Genomic DNA, 19,983 nt, shown 5'->3' with positions numbered 1-19,983 from the left:
ACTGCTGATACAGCATCTCTCAGAAATCACCTTCAGCCTTTGCTTTCAACCTGTAGTGACCTAGAATCTTTAGGGATGTTACTAAAGTAGATTTCTGGGCCTCAGGGATTATGTCCCAGCACAGTTGGATACAGCCTTATAATATTCAGGTTTCAAGAGAGTCCCACTCCATTCTGGAGTTGCCAGGCTGTGATTATGCTTTGAAAAAAAAAATACTATCCTGCTAGCTCCTCATACAAAGAATTATGGTATGAGCTGACAAAGAACTTGACTAGCATCATTTTTCTCTGTCAGTCACACTTGGTTCCTGATACTGACTCAAAGGAACAGGGAAGTTCGCGGTAGGTCACTGGGTTTGTAAACCGGGTTTGAATCTAAGCTACACAGTTAAAGCTCCCAACCATCCATGAGCATCTTTAGGAGGTGGAACATCATCACCTTTCTTCTTTCTTTACAGACACATTCGCCAGCAAAGTGGCAGCCATCCAGGACCAGTATGCAGATGCGTCCATAGGTAACGTCACTGGCAGCAATGCGGTGAATGTCTTTCTGGGAATCGGCGTGGCCTGGTCTATTGCTGCCGTCTACCATGCGATCAATGGGGAACAGTTCAAAGTGTCTCCCGGCACGCTAGCTTTCTCTGTCACTGTCTTCACCATTTTTGCTTTCATCAATGTGGGGGTGCTGCTGTATCGACGGAGGCCAGAAATCGGAGGTGAGCTGGGTGGGCCCCGGACTGCCAAGATCATGACTTCCAGCCTCTTTGTGCTCCTGTGGTTCTTGTACATTTTATTCTCTTCCCTGGAGGCCTACTGCCACATAAAAGGCTTCTAAAGGAACAATCCGATATAGTAAATTTATATATATATATATACATATATATACATAAAATTATGTACAATGAACAGAGGAAACTGACATTTGTCATGTTCACTTACCTGCTGATGGAATCCAGCTTCAAGAGCATACTCTGTACTAGGGCCGAAGTCAGAAACCGTCACCTCCCATTCCCGGGGCATCGTCATGTTGAACAAGATGTGGAGGCAGGGCCATCTGTCTAGAAGGGCTTTACGCTGTCTAGGTTCAGAAATGGCTAAGGTTTTAGGTTGTTTTCTTGTTTTTAATTTTGTTTTCAGTGGGGTTGGGGAGGTACCTGATGTTCTGATGTTCAACTTTTGTTTCTGTTTTGTTTTGTTTCTGCTTTGCATTGTTTGTGTTGGGAGGGTCAAGGTTCTTGTTTCTCTTTATGAAACGTGATGACCCATCCAAAGATACATACGCTTGACGTAAAATTTGAAATCATTAAGAGTCTCCTCACCTCTTCCAAACACTTGTCCGTTACTTTGGATTAAGAAAGAATCTGGGCATAGAAGAAGGATGTGTTCTACACTATATTACCAAACTTCTCAATTATTTCCTGGATGTGCTTAGAGACGAAGCTGCCTCTGAGAAGAAGCATGGGAGCAGGAATGGAGCCAGGAAGCCACGGTTCTAGAGTCTAGAACTCTAGGATATGGTGCCTGGCACGCTTGTTCAACAGGTACAAGGATAATGTGCCTAGATTCCCAGAAACAGGCAAAAACCCTTCCTTTCTGATCTCTAAGCTCTGGACTGTGATGAGCCGAGGCCCTTATTCCTTCCAGCTAACCCGCCAGGTGTCCCATTTCAATCCTTCTCCTCCTCCCTACCCTGCTCTGTGCAAACAGAAAGACTAATCTCATTCAAAAGACTATCATCCTTTTCCATTTGCATCAGTATGTGTTCCAGCCCCATAATGCTGTTGCCTGGGATGTGTCCATCAGTTTTATTTTTGTAAGGCATCCATAGCTTGCCCAGTCCTGTTGCACTCATGACTAAACATTTGCTCCTTCTTCATGTGCCTGTTTGGGAATGTTGTTGTGATACTTGTTACACAGTGCATGGATGAAAAAAAAATAAATAAAACAATGCGTTATCTGTATATAGTAGAGTATAGCAAATACAATCCTCTCATTCAGCAATGTTGATGGGACATTGAAGACATAAATGAGTTTTTTCTTTTCACCTGAGTTGTTACTTTTGTGTTGTTACTGAGTTTGAGTATTACTAGGGATAGAAGAAGAAAATGGCTTACTATCCATGAATCTGCACACTCATATCTAAGAAGCAATAACTGTCACGTGGAAGATGTTAATGCAATTGAGGGGACAGCAGGCCAACTGCCAAGCTCCCCACAGAAGATTAGCCATGTGGAACACATCAGAGGTCTCTCATAATCACCTATTAATACAGGTAGGCCAAAGAAAAAAAGCACTAGAGAGAAGTGGATGCATTAGATGAGCCTGGATCTTCAGAGCCACTGTTCCCAAACACCCTGTTCCCCCAAGTATTTATTGCACATCTGCTCTGTCTGGCACAGATGATAGTGCTAGTTTGTTCATTTCATTTTATTCTTTCATGTAAAAGACTATTTTGAGCCCTCTTTCTTGTCCTATCCAGGCCAGATCCCTCTGAATTTGTCAGTATCCCTGAGTAAAAATGAAGCCAGAGTGACCAATGGGCCTTTCAAAATATGTCTCCTCTAACTTATGATAAAGAGAAGGCCATCCAATGAGATTAGTACCTCCCAGGAGGATTGCAGAAGATAGGTTTAACCCTTGAAAGTGAAAGGCTCTTTCTAAAGATGTCAGAATACCAAAGAGCTGGACACACCCAACATCCCAAAGTAATGATTCTACCAGTGAGGAGCTAAGGAATGACTGCTCACCTCTCAGATTTCTTCACCTCTAAGGAGTCCCAGGCAGGAGGCATTCCTGGCCCTTCATACTGATTTAAAAATACTTCAGAATAAGCCCTTGAGACTTCTTTTCTCACTCTTCCATGCAGTAATCATGACCATTCATCCTTTCAATACACATTTAGAGATTGAGTGAACAATGAAGCAGCAGTTGCCAAGTCAGTATGCCAGATCGTGTGCAACCTCCCAATGCCTGGATCATAACTAAGACAGCCTGGATTCCTGGTCTCCAGGGATATTTACTCAGTGAGTGTGATTGCCACATCGATGAGTACAAGTTAGCATAGCTATATTGAAACAGTTTTGTCAAGCAAACAGAAAAAAATTATGAAACTCAACCCAAACACACTAAAACTGAACAAATTCAGCTGCCTAAATATCCAAGACACTTTTTAAAAGAGGGTAAGGGTTTTGTTTGACGAACTTGAAGAAATGTACATCTACCCAGTTTAAACCAAGAAGGGCAATCATGTTGATGATACACATCACTGAGAAGGCGCAGATAATCCTAACTTTTCTCTCTGTGGCAAAAGTCCTTTTCTGTGACCCATTCCTGACCTGCCATTGCCCTTCCCAATACTGGTGACTATTTTGGGGGCCCATTCTAACTCTTTTTTCTTTTTTTGAGATTTTAAAAAATGGTGGCTAGTCTAGAAACATTGAATAAAAATAGTCAAGGCATATAAGTTGTTTAAACACTAGAAAGATTTCCTCTCACTCATTTTTAGCCATATTTGAAATGTCAATAACCCTGTAGTCAATCTTTACAGAGGAGTTTAAGAGATTTCTTACTATTGGTCAATTTCAGTTTCAAAGCTTTTCATTTTGTTTGCCTTTTCAAGTTTCATAATTATAGGGAAAATATGATTCTGGTTGTCCAGGGTTGTTATTAATTATTATAGTTGTGTAAAATTATTTCATTTTGTTTGATTATTTTATTTTGTGTTTATTGTGCACAGCTTTGGGGGGGGAAGTGCACTAATTGTGCTGTTCCTTATAAATGGTACACATTATTGACACAGAAAAATAAAGTTTCTAATTGTTTATGATCTAATCACTAGTGATGCCGCATAATCTGTACTACAGAATGTTTTCTCCTCATTGTCATCTACTTCATTTCTTTTGTTTCCATGTTCTGAAGAAATAAAGACCACAAAGATATTACTGTGCAGTTGATACACTTATGCAAAAGAAAGTAGACACTGGGTGTGTAAGCTCTTCCAAATGTCAGCTCTGTACCCATCCAAACATTCTTTTTAATGTCCCAAGAAAATACAATATCAGCAAATGTGTCTATCTTACAAAAATTAGGATAAATGTTCCCTGCATTTCAACAATCCTTTTTACAATCTTTAAGGATAGCTCTCTATTCCTTCTTTGTGTATCCCAGAACATAAACTAAAATAGGTACAGGTCAGGTAATAGTTTAGCATGCAGGGTATTAACCTCAAGTCATTCAATCCTAACTGAACTAATCATTGGGAATGTAGTTGCCTTCCAGTGGATGCTCAACTAATTGGGCTTTTTATACTACATCCCTTTTAATTGCCAATAGAACTTCTTCCTGTCATTCTATCTAAATTATGTTATTGATTTCATGTCTCTATAATCAAAACAGAATAGGAAGGGGTGGCAACAAAAAATGAAATAAATACTTGTAGGGGAAAAATACAAACTGTTAATATAATAGAACCTAGGTGTCAGATACAGGAAAATGATACTTTATACATCTGAATAGCTTTAAACTTTTCCATAGAATCCTTCCTTTATCATTATATAAATAATGTACTAATAAGGAACAATTAAAGTGTTCTCTTGATTCAAACAATGAATATGCTTCCTGGGTACAGTATTTGGTTTAACACAAAATTAGTAGCCAGTATTTACTTCATAAATAAAGAGCAAGATGAGGAATTCAATAGCTAGGGTAGTGACAATGAGCAAACATGAACTTATTCAATGATTGTGATTCAATCTTTCCACCAGTGAAGACTTGATAGAACTTTGCTATCAGATGGTGTGACACCTTCTCTCCATGGACATAACAACCACACTGTCTTCTGTGTACCAGGCATAATCCATTGGTGATTGCACAGCTCAAGGCCCCTGATCCTTTAGATATCAAAATACGGTGAGACTGACAGCTTTGTTCCGCCCATATCTGAGTGCTTTGTTGGAGAAACTAGAAACATTTCCCTGGTAGATAAGAAGGCTTCCATTTTCTGACAATGGCAAAACTTGCCTTCATCAAGAGTTCATTTCAGCCCTGTGAAGACTTCTTTCACTCTTTTGGAACTGGAGATGTGGAATTTCCTTTGATTTTGAGTTTTGGTCTCTTATCATGAGCAGCTGCCTCCAGAACAAGCTCTAAGTTTAGTTTCAAGACTTGGAGAACATGTCATCACGTTGTGGTTGAGAATATACAACCCTGGCTTTCATCCTGACCTTCAACTGGCATTCAGTTTTCGTTGTCATAAATACTTCCCTTGGCCAAGTCATGGTACCTGTTGGTAAACCTGAGCAAAGATCAGCTAGGAAATTCAATTTTTTTTTCAAAAAAGTGAATCTATTGTGCAGAAGAGACAAAGTCCTATTTGTGTTACAGACACATGACCATAGGAATGGATTCATTAGCTTTTTAATTTTGTTCATGGACTGTATTTCTGCTGTTCTTTTCTACCATGCATGTATCCCTTGTTGTCAAATTCATTGTAGTCACATCCCCTTAGCACATTCCAAATACTGAGTGATCCTGAAGGTATCCTACACTGATAGCAGGGGAAGAGTAGACAACTGAAATATTAAATATTACAGGGTTTTATTTCAAAGTTTGATCAGGCTATGGCTAACCATACCCCAAAGCAGACAGCATGATGTCTATAGAAGGAGCAACCCCTGAGTAGTGGGATTCCCAAGGGAGAGAGTTTCTACTCCCCAGCTCACAAGAAATGGTTAAGTATCTTTCTGTGACCTGTCTTTTCTCAGACTACCAAGATGTCCAAAAAGATTCAGACACTCTAAATTTTCAGTTTTGTCAAAGATCCTCTAATTCAATCTTCTAAAGGGCAGTGATCATATAAATCATTGTTGTTTTTTATTATTTATTTTTGGGGAAAAAAATCACTTCAAATGTATACCTTTCCTTTCTTTCCCTACTGCCCATCTTTGGAATTCTTGTATTGGCCACTCCCATGAGACTCATTTACCCTAAGTGATGCCTGCTGTTACCTACTCTAGCAACAGGTTCAAGCTGCAAATGATGGTCCTGTACTTTCCTCTGAAAGTGAACTTGTCAAAAGAAAATACATTTGACCTAGAAAAAGGTCATTAAACATTGAATGCTATCTCTGAAAAGGTTTGGGATAGCTGCAGTTACATACTATAGCTGTACTATTTATTTTATTATGCTCTGAGTCGAGCATTAGTGCCCATCAACCTAGGCTTCTGTTCTATCAGGATATGCAAGTATCGCTTGGAAAGAGCAAGAACATACATATCTCCAGCCTCTAAGTTTTTATAAAGATGAGGTGTGTAAATTTCAGAAAACCAATATGTAGCAATATGAAGAAAACCAAAAAGAAATACAAGTGGGTCAAATGCTTCTCTACGAATCTTGTGTTCTTGGTCTGGAAAAGGTAGAATTCAAACACTCAAAGATATTATTTAACTCCAGCATTACTAAGCCAATTTTGAAGCTAATACAACCTATCCTTCTTAATTTATTGACTACAAATCAGATATACCCAGTCAAATCCAAGAATGTACTGGAAAAAGGAGAGATTAATTTGCTAGGATGATTTTATAGCCTGTCTGTACTGAAGTTCTCTATTCATAGGTAGGTCCAGAGATTTTCAAAGACTTTTCCTTACATTCTCATGGGCTTGGGAGAGATAGGATGGGATGGTAAGGGGAAACAAAGGAGGAGGCAACAATGCTTGATAAGAAATGTACTCATTACCTTGCTCATGTGATTGTAACCCCTCTGTACGGTATTTTACAATAAATAAAAATAAATAAAATGTATATTGCATCCCTTGCCCCGCCCAGTGAAGCCACATAGTAGTAGAGACTAGTTCTAATTTTCTCCAAAACTGTTATATGCAAATCAGATTTCTGACTCCCTATCTCATTCTTTCCAGATGGAAAGAACAATTCTATTAAGTAACCAAATATGCAATTACTTTTCAAAATATCTCCTTTAAAAAAACAAGGATAATAAATTGAACTGTATAAATATCAAAGATAAAAACGACATGATCCAGATGGCTAGTTTGGAGAAAAATAATGTTCTTTGTGTATATCTTTATATGCTTCTCTTAGTATTAAGCCTTGAAAGATACTCCAAGAAAGAAATCTTGAAAGATTTTTGTATTGCAATAATGCTCATATAACTGAGTCATGCTGCTAAAAATAATTGTATAGGTAAGCATTATTTATTTTGTTGACATGATTATTTTTTAAATATATTTTATTGTGAAAATACTGTACATAGGGGTTACAATTACATGTGTAAGATAATGAACACATTTCTTATCAAGCATCGTAGCCTCCTGCTTTGTTTCCCCTTCCCCTCCCTTCATATCCTCCCCCCTCCCCCTCTCCCTCCCCCACTAAAGTTGTAAAGTTTGTTTTTCTACATAACGACTTGTACATCTCATTGTTGCAATGGGTCCTCCTGTATCCCTGTTTTAACAATTTGTTTTTTTCCCTTCCCCTCCACATATACCAACATCATATATAGTGAAAGCAGGGGTTGCACAATGGGGGAGGGACATACAACGCAACAAAGACATAATCTTATAAATGACATGATTATTTTTAAAAGTGAGAAAATTTGACATGAGGAAAATGTGTTCAATAGGATTTCATCACATATTACCCTTCAAAGTCATTACATTTAAGCAAGATAGATTCTACTTCCAGAGACAACTGTACAAATGTAGCATTTATTTGCAAGTTTTATATAAAAATTAAAGCTGGCTTTGACAACCAAAAGAAAGGATATGTTTGGTACACTTTCCATTTCATTGGGTTATGTAGAGGAGTACACTAAACCTGTACAGATGTCTCATAAAAATGTTTTCAATACTTCCTTCCCTTCCATTTCTTAAGCCATAAAATGACTGAATTTCTCAAGTTGATAGTTTGATAATATCCTCATTTATAAAAGAATGGCTCCCTTTTGATATTATTAACATACATTTCAGGGTGCATTTTAATAATTAAATAGTTGGTACATAAAATGGAGTATTGAGCTGGAGTCTAGCCCAAATACACCACAAGGACAGACAGTTCCACCAGCAGTTAGATTATTCTGAAAACACTGGTCTTAGAAGACACAGCAAATATAAAGTGTTTTCAGTCTTATTTCTATTAAAGCTTCTATTTCACCAGTGCAAAATAAAGGAATGGTAGTTAGAAGATGATTTCTCTGAGAATTAGTCATTGTTTAACTGAGATCCTCATTATTCCATCTCTCCTAAACTATAGAGATACATACATTAAAAGAAAATTATATGTATGGAATAACCTCAAAATGCCTATGGGTTCGCAGGAGTTCATGCCAGGTTAATTTCCCTTTTTTATAAATGGAAAAAGGTAGACAGGCATGCAAGGAAGCACATTCTTATGTTCTTTTTTAGCTAAAGATGCAAACTCAAAGCTGTTTGAAAACTGCTCAGAATAATGTTATTTACCTATATTCTTCCTAAAATGGATATAAAAAGTTTAAAAGAAATTCACCTTTCTTTCTTTTATTTAGCAAGCATTTCTAATAACAAACCTTGAGATTTGATTAGGGATCCTTGTGTGTGTGTGTGTGAGAGAGAGAGAGAGAGAGAGAGAGAGAGAGAGAGACACAGAGAGAGAGACAGAGACAGAGACAGACAGACAGACAGACAGAGACAGAGGAGAGAAAGAGAGAATGGGAGGACAGGAGGGAGGAAGGGGAGCAGATGGAAAACAGCTCAACCTCAAAATCAAACCTGTAAGTGAATAGGATAAGACTCTCATTTCCCCTTGACAGTACAGTACTGAACTTGCAGGCAACCATGCCTGGACTTTTCTTTAAAAATGTGTCTTTTTCTTTTTTTGTTTTCTTTTCTTTGGTTTTGGTGCTGGTCCTGGTGCTTGACTTCAGGGCCTAAGCACTGTTTCTGGGCTTTTGTGTTTCTCCTTCAAGGCTAGCATTCTACTTACTTGAGTCAAAGCTCCACTTCTGGCTTTTTGGTGGTTCACTGGAGATTGAGTCTTAAAGACTCTCCTGCTCAAGCTGGCTTCAAACTGGGATCCTCAGATCTCAGCTAGGATTGCAGGGGTGAACCACCAGAGCCTAGCTTATAAACCTGTTTTGACATATTGAGTGAAAAGAAATATGAGTTCCATCAGTCCTGCTACTGATACCCAATCAATCACTACCATATAGATTACTACTACTAGTTAGCTTATACATTTTCAACTGAACCGGTCCCTGACTTGAAGGTAAACTGGTTGTCTAATCTCTGGCATTCTTCCTCCAGAATCCTACAACAGGCCAACTAGCCCTTACAGCCTTCAGGGATCAAGTCAGAGGGGTGTTAATATCGGTGACAAGTCAGTAGAACTTATTAACCTCATTACATATTAGGCCCTATTTGTGATGTCTACACATGGAAATAGTGGATTTTTTGGTGCCAGTCCTGGGGCTTGAACTTGGGGCCCAGGCATTATCCCTAAGTTTTTCTTGTTTAAATTTTTCCCAAGAACCTCATGCTTTACCATTTTCAGCTTTTTGGTAGTTAATTGAAGATAAGTCTCATGGATTTTCCTGCCCTGGCTGATTTCCAACCACAATCCTCAGATCTCAGCCTCCAGAGAAGCTGGGATTACAGGCATGAGCCAGTGATTTCTGGCTGGAAATTCTTGCTGCTATTTCCTCAACAGATTTTTTATGGTATGAAATCCAAATTTGTAGTGTCATAAAAAAATGAAAGTTATGTTTTTAGCTGCAATTTCTGCAGTGGCTAGCAAATTTGCAAAGAAGTTTTCTTTGAAGTTACTGTCCAAAACCCTGAGAATGGGGTTTCTTGCTGTTATCAGCAATCTTATAGGAAATTTGACACTCCGAATCCTCTTTGAGACAAAAAGATACTATGGGAAATGTATGTATGAAGCTTAGAATATTTCTCTTTTTTTCAGATTATTCTTACAAATTCTGTAAGAGATTTACTGTTTTTCTTTCAAAAATAGGTATTTTATCAAAATTGATGAATAATTTTTCCAATAACTGGTTGCATTTTGCTTAGAAATGAGTGTTAGCATTCCCAAGAAGCTGTGATAATCTATGCAGCCGCGACTCTTCTTGGATGCCCCTCTTTTCCTACTTCTGAACTTAATCCCCATACATATTCTTTAGAAACCACTGCAAATGATGAGAGAAACTTTATTTATAACCATTAAAAATTAAAAGTTTTAATTTGCTTAAACAAAAAAGAGAATGGCTTTGAAATACCAAATCTGAAGTAAAGCTTGCAATTTTGCAAAGCTGTCCCAAAAAAATGTACATTAATTATTGAGGCACATGATTTAGCAACACCAACCCAAACACTGCTTCCTCTATCCCATTCACACAGCTTCAAAAGGCAAACACCTGAACAGGGAACATAGGTCACCATTAATGTCATAAGCATGCCCCCATTCAATTACTGGAGGGGATCAGTAACTAGGTAAGTAGTTGCTTATCCTCAGGTCATCAGCATCATAGCTCATCCCCTGTTATATAAATTGAAAGTGAACAAGTATATTGTTGCCTTAATGTATTACTTCTAGTGAATCGTTCTGCTCTGAGCCTATCTGTTCTGCCTGACTCTTTGCCTGCATGCAGTTAGCTCAGTTACCTGGCTGTTGCTTGCACTGGGGAGGAAACCTTTCTTTCAACCTTGTTGCCATGGAAGCAGTTTAAAAAAAACAACAACAAAACAGAATAACACGCCTGTTCTCACTGTATTTGATGTCAGTGCCCTGCATCTTGTATATACAGTTTTCTAATTTGGGGCAGAGAAGGGAAAAAATAAAATGCTTAAATAGGGATACAGGGAATATAGGGATAGGGGAAGAGAATCACAATTGGCTTGGATTCCTCTAAAGAAAATGACAAGATATTTACTAATTTTCAAAAACAACCAAGAAGGAAAGGAAGTTCTGCAAAAGCTGCAAGGCTCAAAAGCCAGGGCTTTGGTTATTAGCTTTTTGATGTTTCACCCTTCCTGGTAAGTTTTTATTCCTTAATCTGCCATGGTTCCCAGTGGAATAGTACTAAAGGAGAAATCGCCCAGCCATTCCAGAGCTTGTAATATAAGGAGAAAAGAAAAAGATAGAAGATTCATTGATGGAACCAGAAATTTTGTACAAAATTATACACTCTCCTAACTGTACATTAATGTTGTACTCAGTAAACAGCTTTTTATAAAGTGACTGAAGCTAAAATAAACATCAACTGGTTTAATGAATTGGTGTCAGAAATTAAACCAAAGAGAATAGGAAATTAGTAATGATGTGTTCTAGGATGACAGATTCACTTTATATTCAATGAAAATGTAAAAGTCAACACTAAAATAACATCAATTCAAGGGAGTAGCACAATTTTAAAATCAAATGTCAGAATACATTGGTTTTTTTCTGACACAATTCCACAAATCTCAAGCATTTGTTTTTGTCAAATTATTAGGTGTGGTATGAAGGATTCAAGACAGTAACTTTTAAGAAAATTAATACAGCCCTGTATTTGGTCAGGAAGTCTAGTTATATTTTAACTAAAAATTAACCTTTTATTTTCATTTAGAGATTTTTTTTTAATCAATTTGAGACTATCTATTGAAGCCATTCTAAAGTTTCCCTATCAGGGAACTTTCCTCTGATAAAAATAGAAATGTTAATTTTCTCCTTTTTTTTTTTGTCAGTCATGGGGCTTGAACCCTGGGCCTGGGCACTGTCCCTCAGCTCTTCAGCTCAAGGCTAGTGCTCTACCACTTAAGCCACAGCGCCACTTCTTAGTTTTCTTGATTTTACATTGTCTTTAACCAGTGAGATAAATGGATTTCAGATTCTTCTCACACATCCCAGAGACTTCTAGGAGCCAACACCTCTGTGAAGTGAACAGGGTGTCTTAGTTGACATCACAGTTTGGGAAAAGCTTATCCCAAATCAGGATTTCTTCTTTTTACCCAGCACTGGATTTTCTTTATCCATTGCTCTTTAGACTTCAAGGCACCTGGCTTTATGTCACTGAGTTACAACTCACTGAGTTACAACTCACTTAACAGCATCTGGAGAAGGAATCCTCTCTGGATACCCGATGTTCTCTTCCTTTTAGCATCAAATTGCCACCACAGAGAAGACCCCCTGGGCTTTTCTACTTTGAAAAGGAGTCATTGTTATAGCAGCTTGGGAAGCTGCAGATCTCTCTGGCTATGAATTCTCTCATCCTGATATGATGGGACTTCACCTTGGACTTGGTTTTCCTAAAAACAGGAAGCCTGACAGAATCAACTGGTCCTTGTTGGGAGATAGGTTGGTTCAAGGTGCTTTGGGGTACAAAGAGTAGCTCCCTACCATAGTTGGTTGCCAGTACAGTGTCATACCAAGAAAGCTACATAAATCTGACAGGAACATAGAGCTTTATTTTGAAATAATTGTGTATATACTTCTGGAAGGAAAAAAAGTCTCTTTTCCCCTCAGAAGAGGGAAAAGTTTCTTCCATTTGAAGAAGTATCCAATAGAAAATGCAATAAGATTGAAATAGATTCCAAATCAGGAGCTTTAAGGCTAAATCCATTCTTCTCCAAGAAACCATTATATTTGCACAGCTTCCTACAGTAATTCCACTGCACTTATTATTCTCTGTGCTTAATGACAATCTTAGAAGAAAGAGCCTAACAGCAGTTATTTTATATCAAAGTATGTGACTTACAAAAGTGCAATGACCATGCAGAAAGATATTTAAAAGCATACATAGTCCAAAAGAAGATGAAAAAAGAATGTAATTTGCTGCTACCTATTTGATTGTCTTTTAAATGCCTCCTTTGTTATGGAGATAATGAGGACTCTAAAAGATTTCACACAAAGGCTGAACTCACATCCTTAGCCTTCATCTGAGATGCCACAGTCAAAGTACCTCATTGGCAAATGAAGTCGCACATACAGAAAATACAGCAAGAAGATATGGACATTTTCATGGGGGAAAAGAACAAACAGCCAGAGTAAACTGTGCTTATGTAAACAAAGGATGTGTCAGTGGAATGAATGAGAACTTTCTCTTGAAATAAGCCCAATTGATATGTCATAGGAAAATGGCAGGACCATTTCAACAGCAGTGCTGTAATATATTCCAACTTTATTAGCACTGAGGCACAAAGCCAAACTTGTCAGTGGAAAAAGTAAACATTACAGACATGGCAACAGAGAAAGTCATCTTAGCAGAGACAGAGAATTCAAATATATAATTTTTTATTGTAAGTAGAATCATTTCGATGGCTGATTCCCAGGATACAAATATTGCACCCCTCTCTCTCATGATACATTTTTATAGGGAGCTGCTCTTCAGCTTTCCTAGGCATAATAATTTTATATTTCAATAAGTTCCTTACGCATTTGAATTTGACACTCATCTCAGATTTGATTAGGGAATACTAAATTGAAAAGGTAGTTTTTTTTCGGTCATTTTTTAAACAAATTCATAACATAAGCATTTCCTGCTGATGAGTGCCGTAAGCAATAATAGTCATATTGTCAATCAAGAGCAGCAAACCTTTGGATAGATTGAGCCTTCCTTCCAGGCAGGCAGCTGTGCATTCACACAAACTCATGTCTCTCTTCTTCCTCTTGAATTGACCTATGTCTTTCTAAGTTTTAACTGTGGGTGTTGACAGTGAGGTGAACTCTTCACCAACTGAAGGTCCTGGATAAATCTTTGAGTTCTTCTTTCCAGTTACTCCTTTACATAGGCCTTGCATTTGAATAACTTCAGCAAGTCTTGTACTAGAAGGAATCAAGCCCACAACCTTGTTTGTTTTCAGTTGAGAAACAGTGAACAAATTTAGCTGCTATGTTAATCATCCCAAATTGAAAGGGAGAATATCACCCAAGTAACAAGAGAGAATATGGAGAAAGGCATTTTAGATATTCTTTAGAATATAGGAAAACTTTATAATATAGAAAATCATACTCTATATGAAAGCCAGAGGTTACAGTATGAGTTTAAATTCACATTTTATTTACAGATTTACCCTGTATGCTGACATGCTACTTAAACTGATAAACCTTTAACTAGCAGCAAGAAAATCTATTCCTGAACTACTTTATCAGAATTTCTGGGGGGAAAAAAATCAATATGTATCTTCATATTCCACATGGAAAAGCTTTGCTGTAAGATGATTCAAACTAGGCACCGGTAACTCACACCTGTAATCCTAGCTACTTGGGAGTCTGAGATCTAAGGATCATAGTTCTAAGCCATCCTAGGCAGAAAAGTCAGTGATATTCTTATCACCAATAAACAACTCATAAAAAGCCAGAAGTGGCACTGTGATTCAACTGGTAGAGCGCTAGCCTTGAGCACGAAGAGGCTCAGGGACAGCGGCCAGGCCCTAAGTTCAAACCCATAGCAACAGCATTAGCAACAAGTTTGTGAGAGATGTAAATTATCACCTCAGGCCATAGCCCAAGTGTACAAATCAGAAACTCTTCATGTAGGAATAGCAATATCAGTGCTAAAAAGCCCTTTGGATGTTTCTATTGCTTAAATGGTAGGCTCCTGCTAGGTACACTGTATTCAAATATATGATCAAAATGTCTGTAGTTCAAACTTAGCCTATCATTTGAAGGAAAACTAATCTTATTTTTTTCTGATATAAGTGTACTTCAGATGGCTCTATAATAAAGAGATTTCTGATCAACTTTTCCAGTGGTTTACAACAGCAATTTCTTTGCCTGACTACTCTAGGTCTCAGAAAACAACCTTAGACACCTGGTTCTGAATGACTTGTGGCCACTTGTTTTAGTGCTAAAGCACTGTTTAATAAACAGTGTGGAGTCCTATGGAGTGACAATCTCCTGATGTGACAAGTGGGTTTAGACTGAGATAAAAAAAACTATTGGTTATGAGTGAATTCTGTTTTTCAAAAGAGATCTTCAAAAGATTCACATGGCCAGGTGCCAGTGGCTCACACCTGTAATCCTAGCTCCTCAGGAGGCTGAGATCTGAGGATCATGGTTCAAAGCCAGCCCGGGCAAGAAAGTCCATGAGACTCTTATCTCCAATAAACTATAGAAAATCAGAAATGGCGCTGAGTGCTCACCTTGAGCTGAAGAGCACAGGGAGAGAGCCCAAGTCCAGAGTTCAAGCCCCACGACCAAAAAAAGATTCACATGGCTCATAAAGTTTGAAAGCCACAGATGATGCAAATATGATTGCAAGTCCCTTGGTCTCCTTTAGGCTCTCTTTTGCATTGCTGTAAAAGGGGAATAATACAGAATCTGCAAATTAGTTGACTTAGAAAAAGATCTTTAGGATTGAGAAATGTGTTTGTATATGTGTGTGTAGTTTTTTAAGTATTTAAAATCATCATGTGTATTTTGCCCTTTTGATCCAGAAAACTAATCCAAAATATGGAAAAGAAGGCTTAAAATGTAAACTCAGCAATGATATTTTGGAGGGGAAAAAAAAAACTTTCACCCCAGGCTTAGTAGAAGCCAGAATTGTGTAGTATTTTGAACTTGTTGTCTTTTTTCTTCTTCAGAAACTATGATAGCTGACATGCTATCTAAAATACCTGTTTTTCTCCCTTGTTGGCCAGAGCTTGAATGTTTCTTGAGTGTCTGCTCTAAATGAGAATGGTTTCTCATTGTTTTGTTTCCTTTTGTCTTACTCACCAAACAGCTGCAGCCAAAGCCCAACCTCTTCTTTCTCAGTCTCCTTCATTGCATGCATCTCCATTTGCACATGCTGTCTATTACTCAAGGTCAAAAATCTTCACTTAGAATAATCACCATGTCAAGTGGCTTAAGTGATGGAGAATCCATCTTTACAGGAGAAAGGGCTGGAATGTACTCAAATTCATCATAAAAAATCCAAACCCTTGACGTGCTAGCCAATTCTTGTAGTCCATACATCCATAGTGGAGTTCCAGAAGCAGCTCACCTTTGTCCACAATCCATGCTTTGTGTTCTTGACACAAGTCTTGAAGTCTTGAAATAAGCCTGGGTTTACACTCTCAATTAGAAAGAGTAGGAAGAAGAGTTTAATACTTAAAAGACCTTTACATGTACAACTTTATAAAGGCCTTGACATTAGAAGATAACAGATTGTTCTTAATTACCGACCATCTTTGCATAACCATACCATTCACGGTGATGTTCAAGGTCAGTGGTGCAATTTAACACTTTTTAGAAAAAAAAAGCCATAATAACAATTGCTGGCACAACTGTTATTGCAACAGGACTTCCCTGGGTTTCATCTATCAATTTTTGAATACTATAGGAAGTTCACAGGGAGGAGACATTTGTGGCTTTTTAAACAAAGGCAAGAGAAAGGGATGGAATATCATACATAGAGCATACACGCACAAAACTACAGTGTGCCACTGGTGATGTCCCCAGAAGAGCAATCAAGAAAGATTTCAAGTAGGAAGCAAATCCCTCACCCATGATAGTTACTGATATCATTTTTTCCCCAATGGATAAACCTGGATACATTTAAGAATGAACTTGAGCCACCATGACAGTCCATCACTAGAGAAAAGGCTGGCATACCATGGCCAGAAATCCCCTTTTCCAAGAGGTGGCCAAGAGGTGATCACGAATTCTACAAATGAGGCAAAAAAAGAAAAAAAGTGAAGAGCAGTCTATTCACATACTATATTCATTGTTGAAAGAACATATCAGAAATAACCTTCAAAGACAAAAAAGGGAAGAGGGGGAAGAAAGACAAAATTTAAGAGAAGGAGCCCTAAAGCTATTTTTAATATCTTTACTGCATTTTGAAATCCCAGAATGGTGGATTATTGGCAATGCATTTGTTTACTTCACTGAATTTTAGTTGAGTCTTTTCCTGCCAATGAATTGAATCTCTTAAGAACTGTCATTTTGAATATACAAGAAACACACAAATGTGTACACATCCTATATTTCTCGTTTTATGGGGAATCTCGATGTATAATAAAGAAGTTTCTAGTACATTGTTTCAGAGTGCTTGAGTAACAAAATATGGGGGAGAATATAAGTCCACATAGATCATGGTGTTGAAATGACAATCCTAAGTAACAAAGTTAGAAATACCTGTGTAAAATACCATCTCTTGGATCAATGGATCCAACTTCAAATTTAACTTTCAAAAATGAATATGTACTCCTTAAATTTTTGTATTTCTGTGGTATTTTCCTATTTATCCTAAAATAGTGAATAAGTGACTGGACACCTGACACTACTTAAATGGAAAATGGACTCATTTAAATGTTCAATGTGGAGGAAGTTATTGATAGTCTCTGCCAACGAAAACTGTGCATGATCTGTAAAATATAGACTAACTTCTTTTGTTATGTGTGAGATTGGGAGAAATGCTCACTCTATCATCCTTTTGAAAATGAGTATCTTCTATTTCCAAAGACCAAGGTAAATACTTTTAAACCAGTGTAGTACATAGAAGTTTTGAAAGTAAGAGGCATAAAAACCTGGGTTAATAGCACAAAGCTAGATTTGAAGAGTGGGTATCAATGGCTCACACCTGTAATCCTAACTACTCAGAAGGCTGAGATCAGAGGATTGTGGTTCCAAGCCAGCCTGGACAGGGAAGTCTGTGAATCTCTAATTCCAATTTAACTACTGAAAAAGTGGGAAGTAAAGCTGTGGCTCAGGTGGAAGAGCACTAAGCTCTAAGCACTAAGAAAAAGGAAAGAAAACATAAAGCTCAGGGAGTGCCGAGGCCCTGAGTTGAAGCCCTAGGACCAGCACCAAAAACAAACAAACACTAGATTCAACTTCTGACATTTAATGGAAAACTTATCCATCTTTTCTCCAATTCTTTTACTGTATTAAAATATTTGGAGAATTTCAGCTTAAGAGCACTGACATTAATGACAGATCTTGTCTATCATGGAAAGCATTAAAAATGTTCCCTTTCAAGCACCTTGTGTGGATAGAAATGAGTCACTGATTTTCTCATCTAACTGTGCTGAACAGATTAACAGACTATATGTACCAACTCAGTCTGTGCAGTTAGCAAGGACTAGCCATTAAAACATACTTAAATGCTTTGTAAATAAAGTTTTTGACTATAATAGTTTTGTTCACACTGCTGTCTTTTAAAACAAGTAGATTTTATTTGACTTTTTAAAAAATAATCCATTATAAATTTGGTGTTGCTTTGTCAACTATGTGATTAAATGTACACTCAGCCATATTCCTGTGGGGAACTATCAATCCAATTGACTGTTGGCATGAGCCAGAAGTTCATTGTTTCTCTAAGGACAGGAAGTATGAAGCTAAAAACCACCACAATGAAATGCTAGTGAAGAAATCAGAAGCCTATTGTATAAAATGCATTTTTTTAAATCTTAAGATACATGAGATTTACACTGCCTGTTAATCTAGTCTCTTTGTGAAATAACCACTGCATACTATTTGTTAAGACTCTGAAACACCAAATATTTGTGATCTTTGTATAGCACCATGTTATAATATGTGATTTCAAATGGTAAACATCTTTGTTGTAATCACGTGAACCCACTGAAGAATAGATTCTTACTGTGATGTAAAATTCAGCTCTCAGAATTCAGATACCCTGCAGCTGCTGTACACCAATAAAGGAGAAATAATTGGGAAAAAGTTTTTTTTTAAAGAATTGCGTTCATGATCACTGTGCATTTTTGTCAATGAATGAATTCAGAGAGTTTTATTTTTACCAGAAATGCTCTCTGCCAGCAAATATAACTGCTAAGTTCAGCCATAATATCATTTCAGTGGTTTGTGGTTTTGATTTGTGATCTAACCACCAAAAAACTGGAAGCTCGGTGCAAAGAATGTCCTAACAAATGTACAATAAATGACTTTTCCTGCATGCTGCCTGAGATATACTGTAATTTGAAATGTCTTATCAAAACAAGTATATATTTCATAACCCAAAACTGACCTGGCAATATTTCTTGTGTGTATAATTGATTCTGATCAATTTACTCATATCAAAATCAGAAACAATGTCTGTCATGTATGTGTGATATTTACTCCTGTTAAACTGTAATCTGTGAAGTTATCATTGCCTGAACCAGTCACTTCTGTACTGATTATTGTCTTAACTGTTTTCCTAATCATATCCATTTCCTAACACTGAAATATAAATGTTTGTAAATTAGCCATTCATATTTTATCACTTTTTTATGTCTCTTTAGTGTGATCTCCATTAACTAACTGGAACAAAGAGAAACCAAAGCTTTCTCTGTCATTGGCCTAGCTACATTTTAACTGATGGCCAAAATTCATTCATTCATTCAACAAATACTATCTTCTGTGAATCGGGTTCTTTACCAAATGTTGGGAGAATTCTTAAGGATCAAAGAAATCACTAATCCATATCCCCTGGTGCGGATTTCCAAACTCCCCACAAACCATTCTAAGAGTTCTATGAAGTTGAGAAATCATTTTGTTTCTCTTATGATGTAACAAAGACTGAAAATATATATAAGAATCTTGGGTTATAATATAGTACATTGTACAGTACACCTATCATTCACAGAAGTATTGGACCTCAGTTTTTAAAACTAAACAGTTAACAACAACAACAAACCCAGACTCTGGAAGAAACCCTCAAAACTTTCCTGATTGGCATTAGTAGTTGACACTTGTATTCCTAGTTACTCCTAAGGATGAAGATGAGGATTGAAGTTTGAGGCCAGCTTGTGCAGAATAGTTATCAAATCTTCTCAACACATAGCTAGCCTCAATGGCTCTTACCTGACAGCCCAACATGCATGAGAAGCTGACATCAGGAAGATCATGATGCCAGGCCAAGTCAAAGCAGTGAATTCCAGAGACTTTTTCTCCATGGATTCAAAACTGGACTCAGTGGCCAGGGCTTATAGTGACTGGGTCACAGCTCAGGGGTATACATGAGTGAGAAGTGAGACCCTATGCTAACAATCCACAGGCCCACAGTTGTAGCTCCGTAGCATTGTGCTAGCCTA

The 19,983-nt window shown here is 37.5% G+C and overlaps 1 protein-coding gene across 17 annotated transcripts in view; it reads left to right on the top strand.

The window, feature by feature from the left end:
- Window positions 1-18,863, top strand: part of Slc8a1 (solute carrier family 8 member A1) — a 359,713-nt gene extending 340,850 nt beyond the window's left edge. For all 17 annotated transcript variants that reach the window (XM_070025458.1, XM_070025453.1, XM_070025455.1 and 14 more), the window contains one exon: window positions 458-18,863. In XM_070025458.1, the coding sequence (XP_069881559.1) occupies window positions 458-834 (377 nt within the window). In that variant the 3' untranslated portion in view covers window positions 835-18,863. The remainder of the gene's footprint in view (window positions 1-457) is intronic.
- Window positions 18,864-19,983: the final 1,120 nt, after the last annotated feature.

Source organism: Dipodomys merriami, unplaced genomic scaffold, assembly GCF_024711535.1.
Source record: "Dipodomys merriami isolate MVZ:Mamm:240054 unplaced genomic scaffold, mDipMer1.0.p SCAF_17, whole genome shotgun sequence".
Classification (NCBI taxonomy): Eukaryota; Metazoa; Chordata; class Mammalia; order Rodentia; family Heteromyidae; genus Dipodomys; species Dipodomys merriami.
The sequence above is the reverse complement of the archived record's forward strand: the minus strand, read 5'-3'. Positions and strand labels throughout refer to the sequence as shown.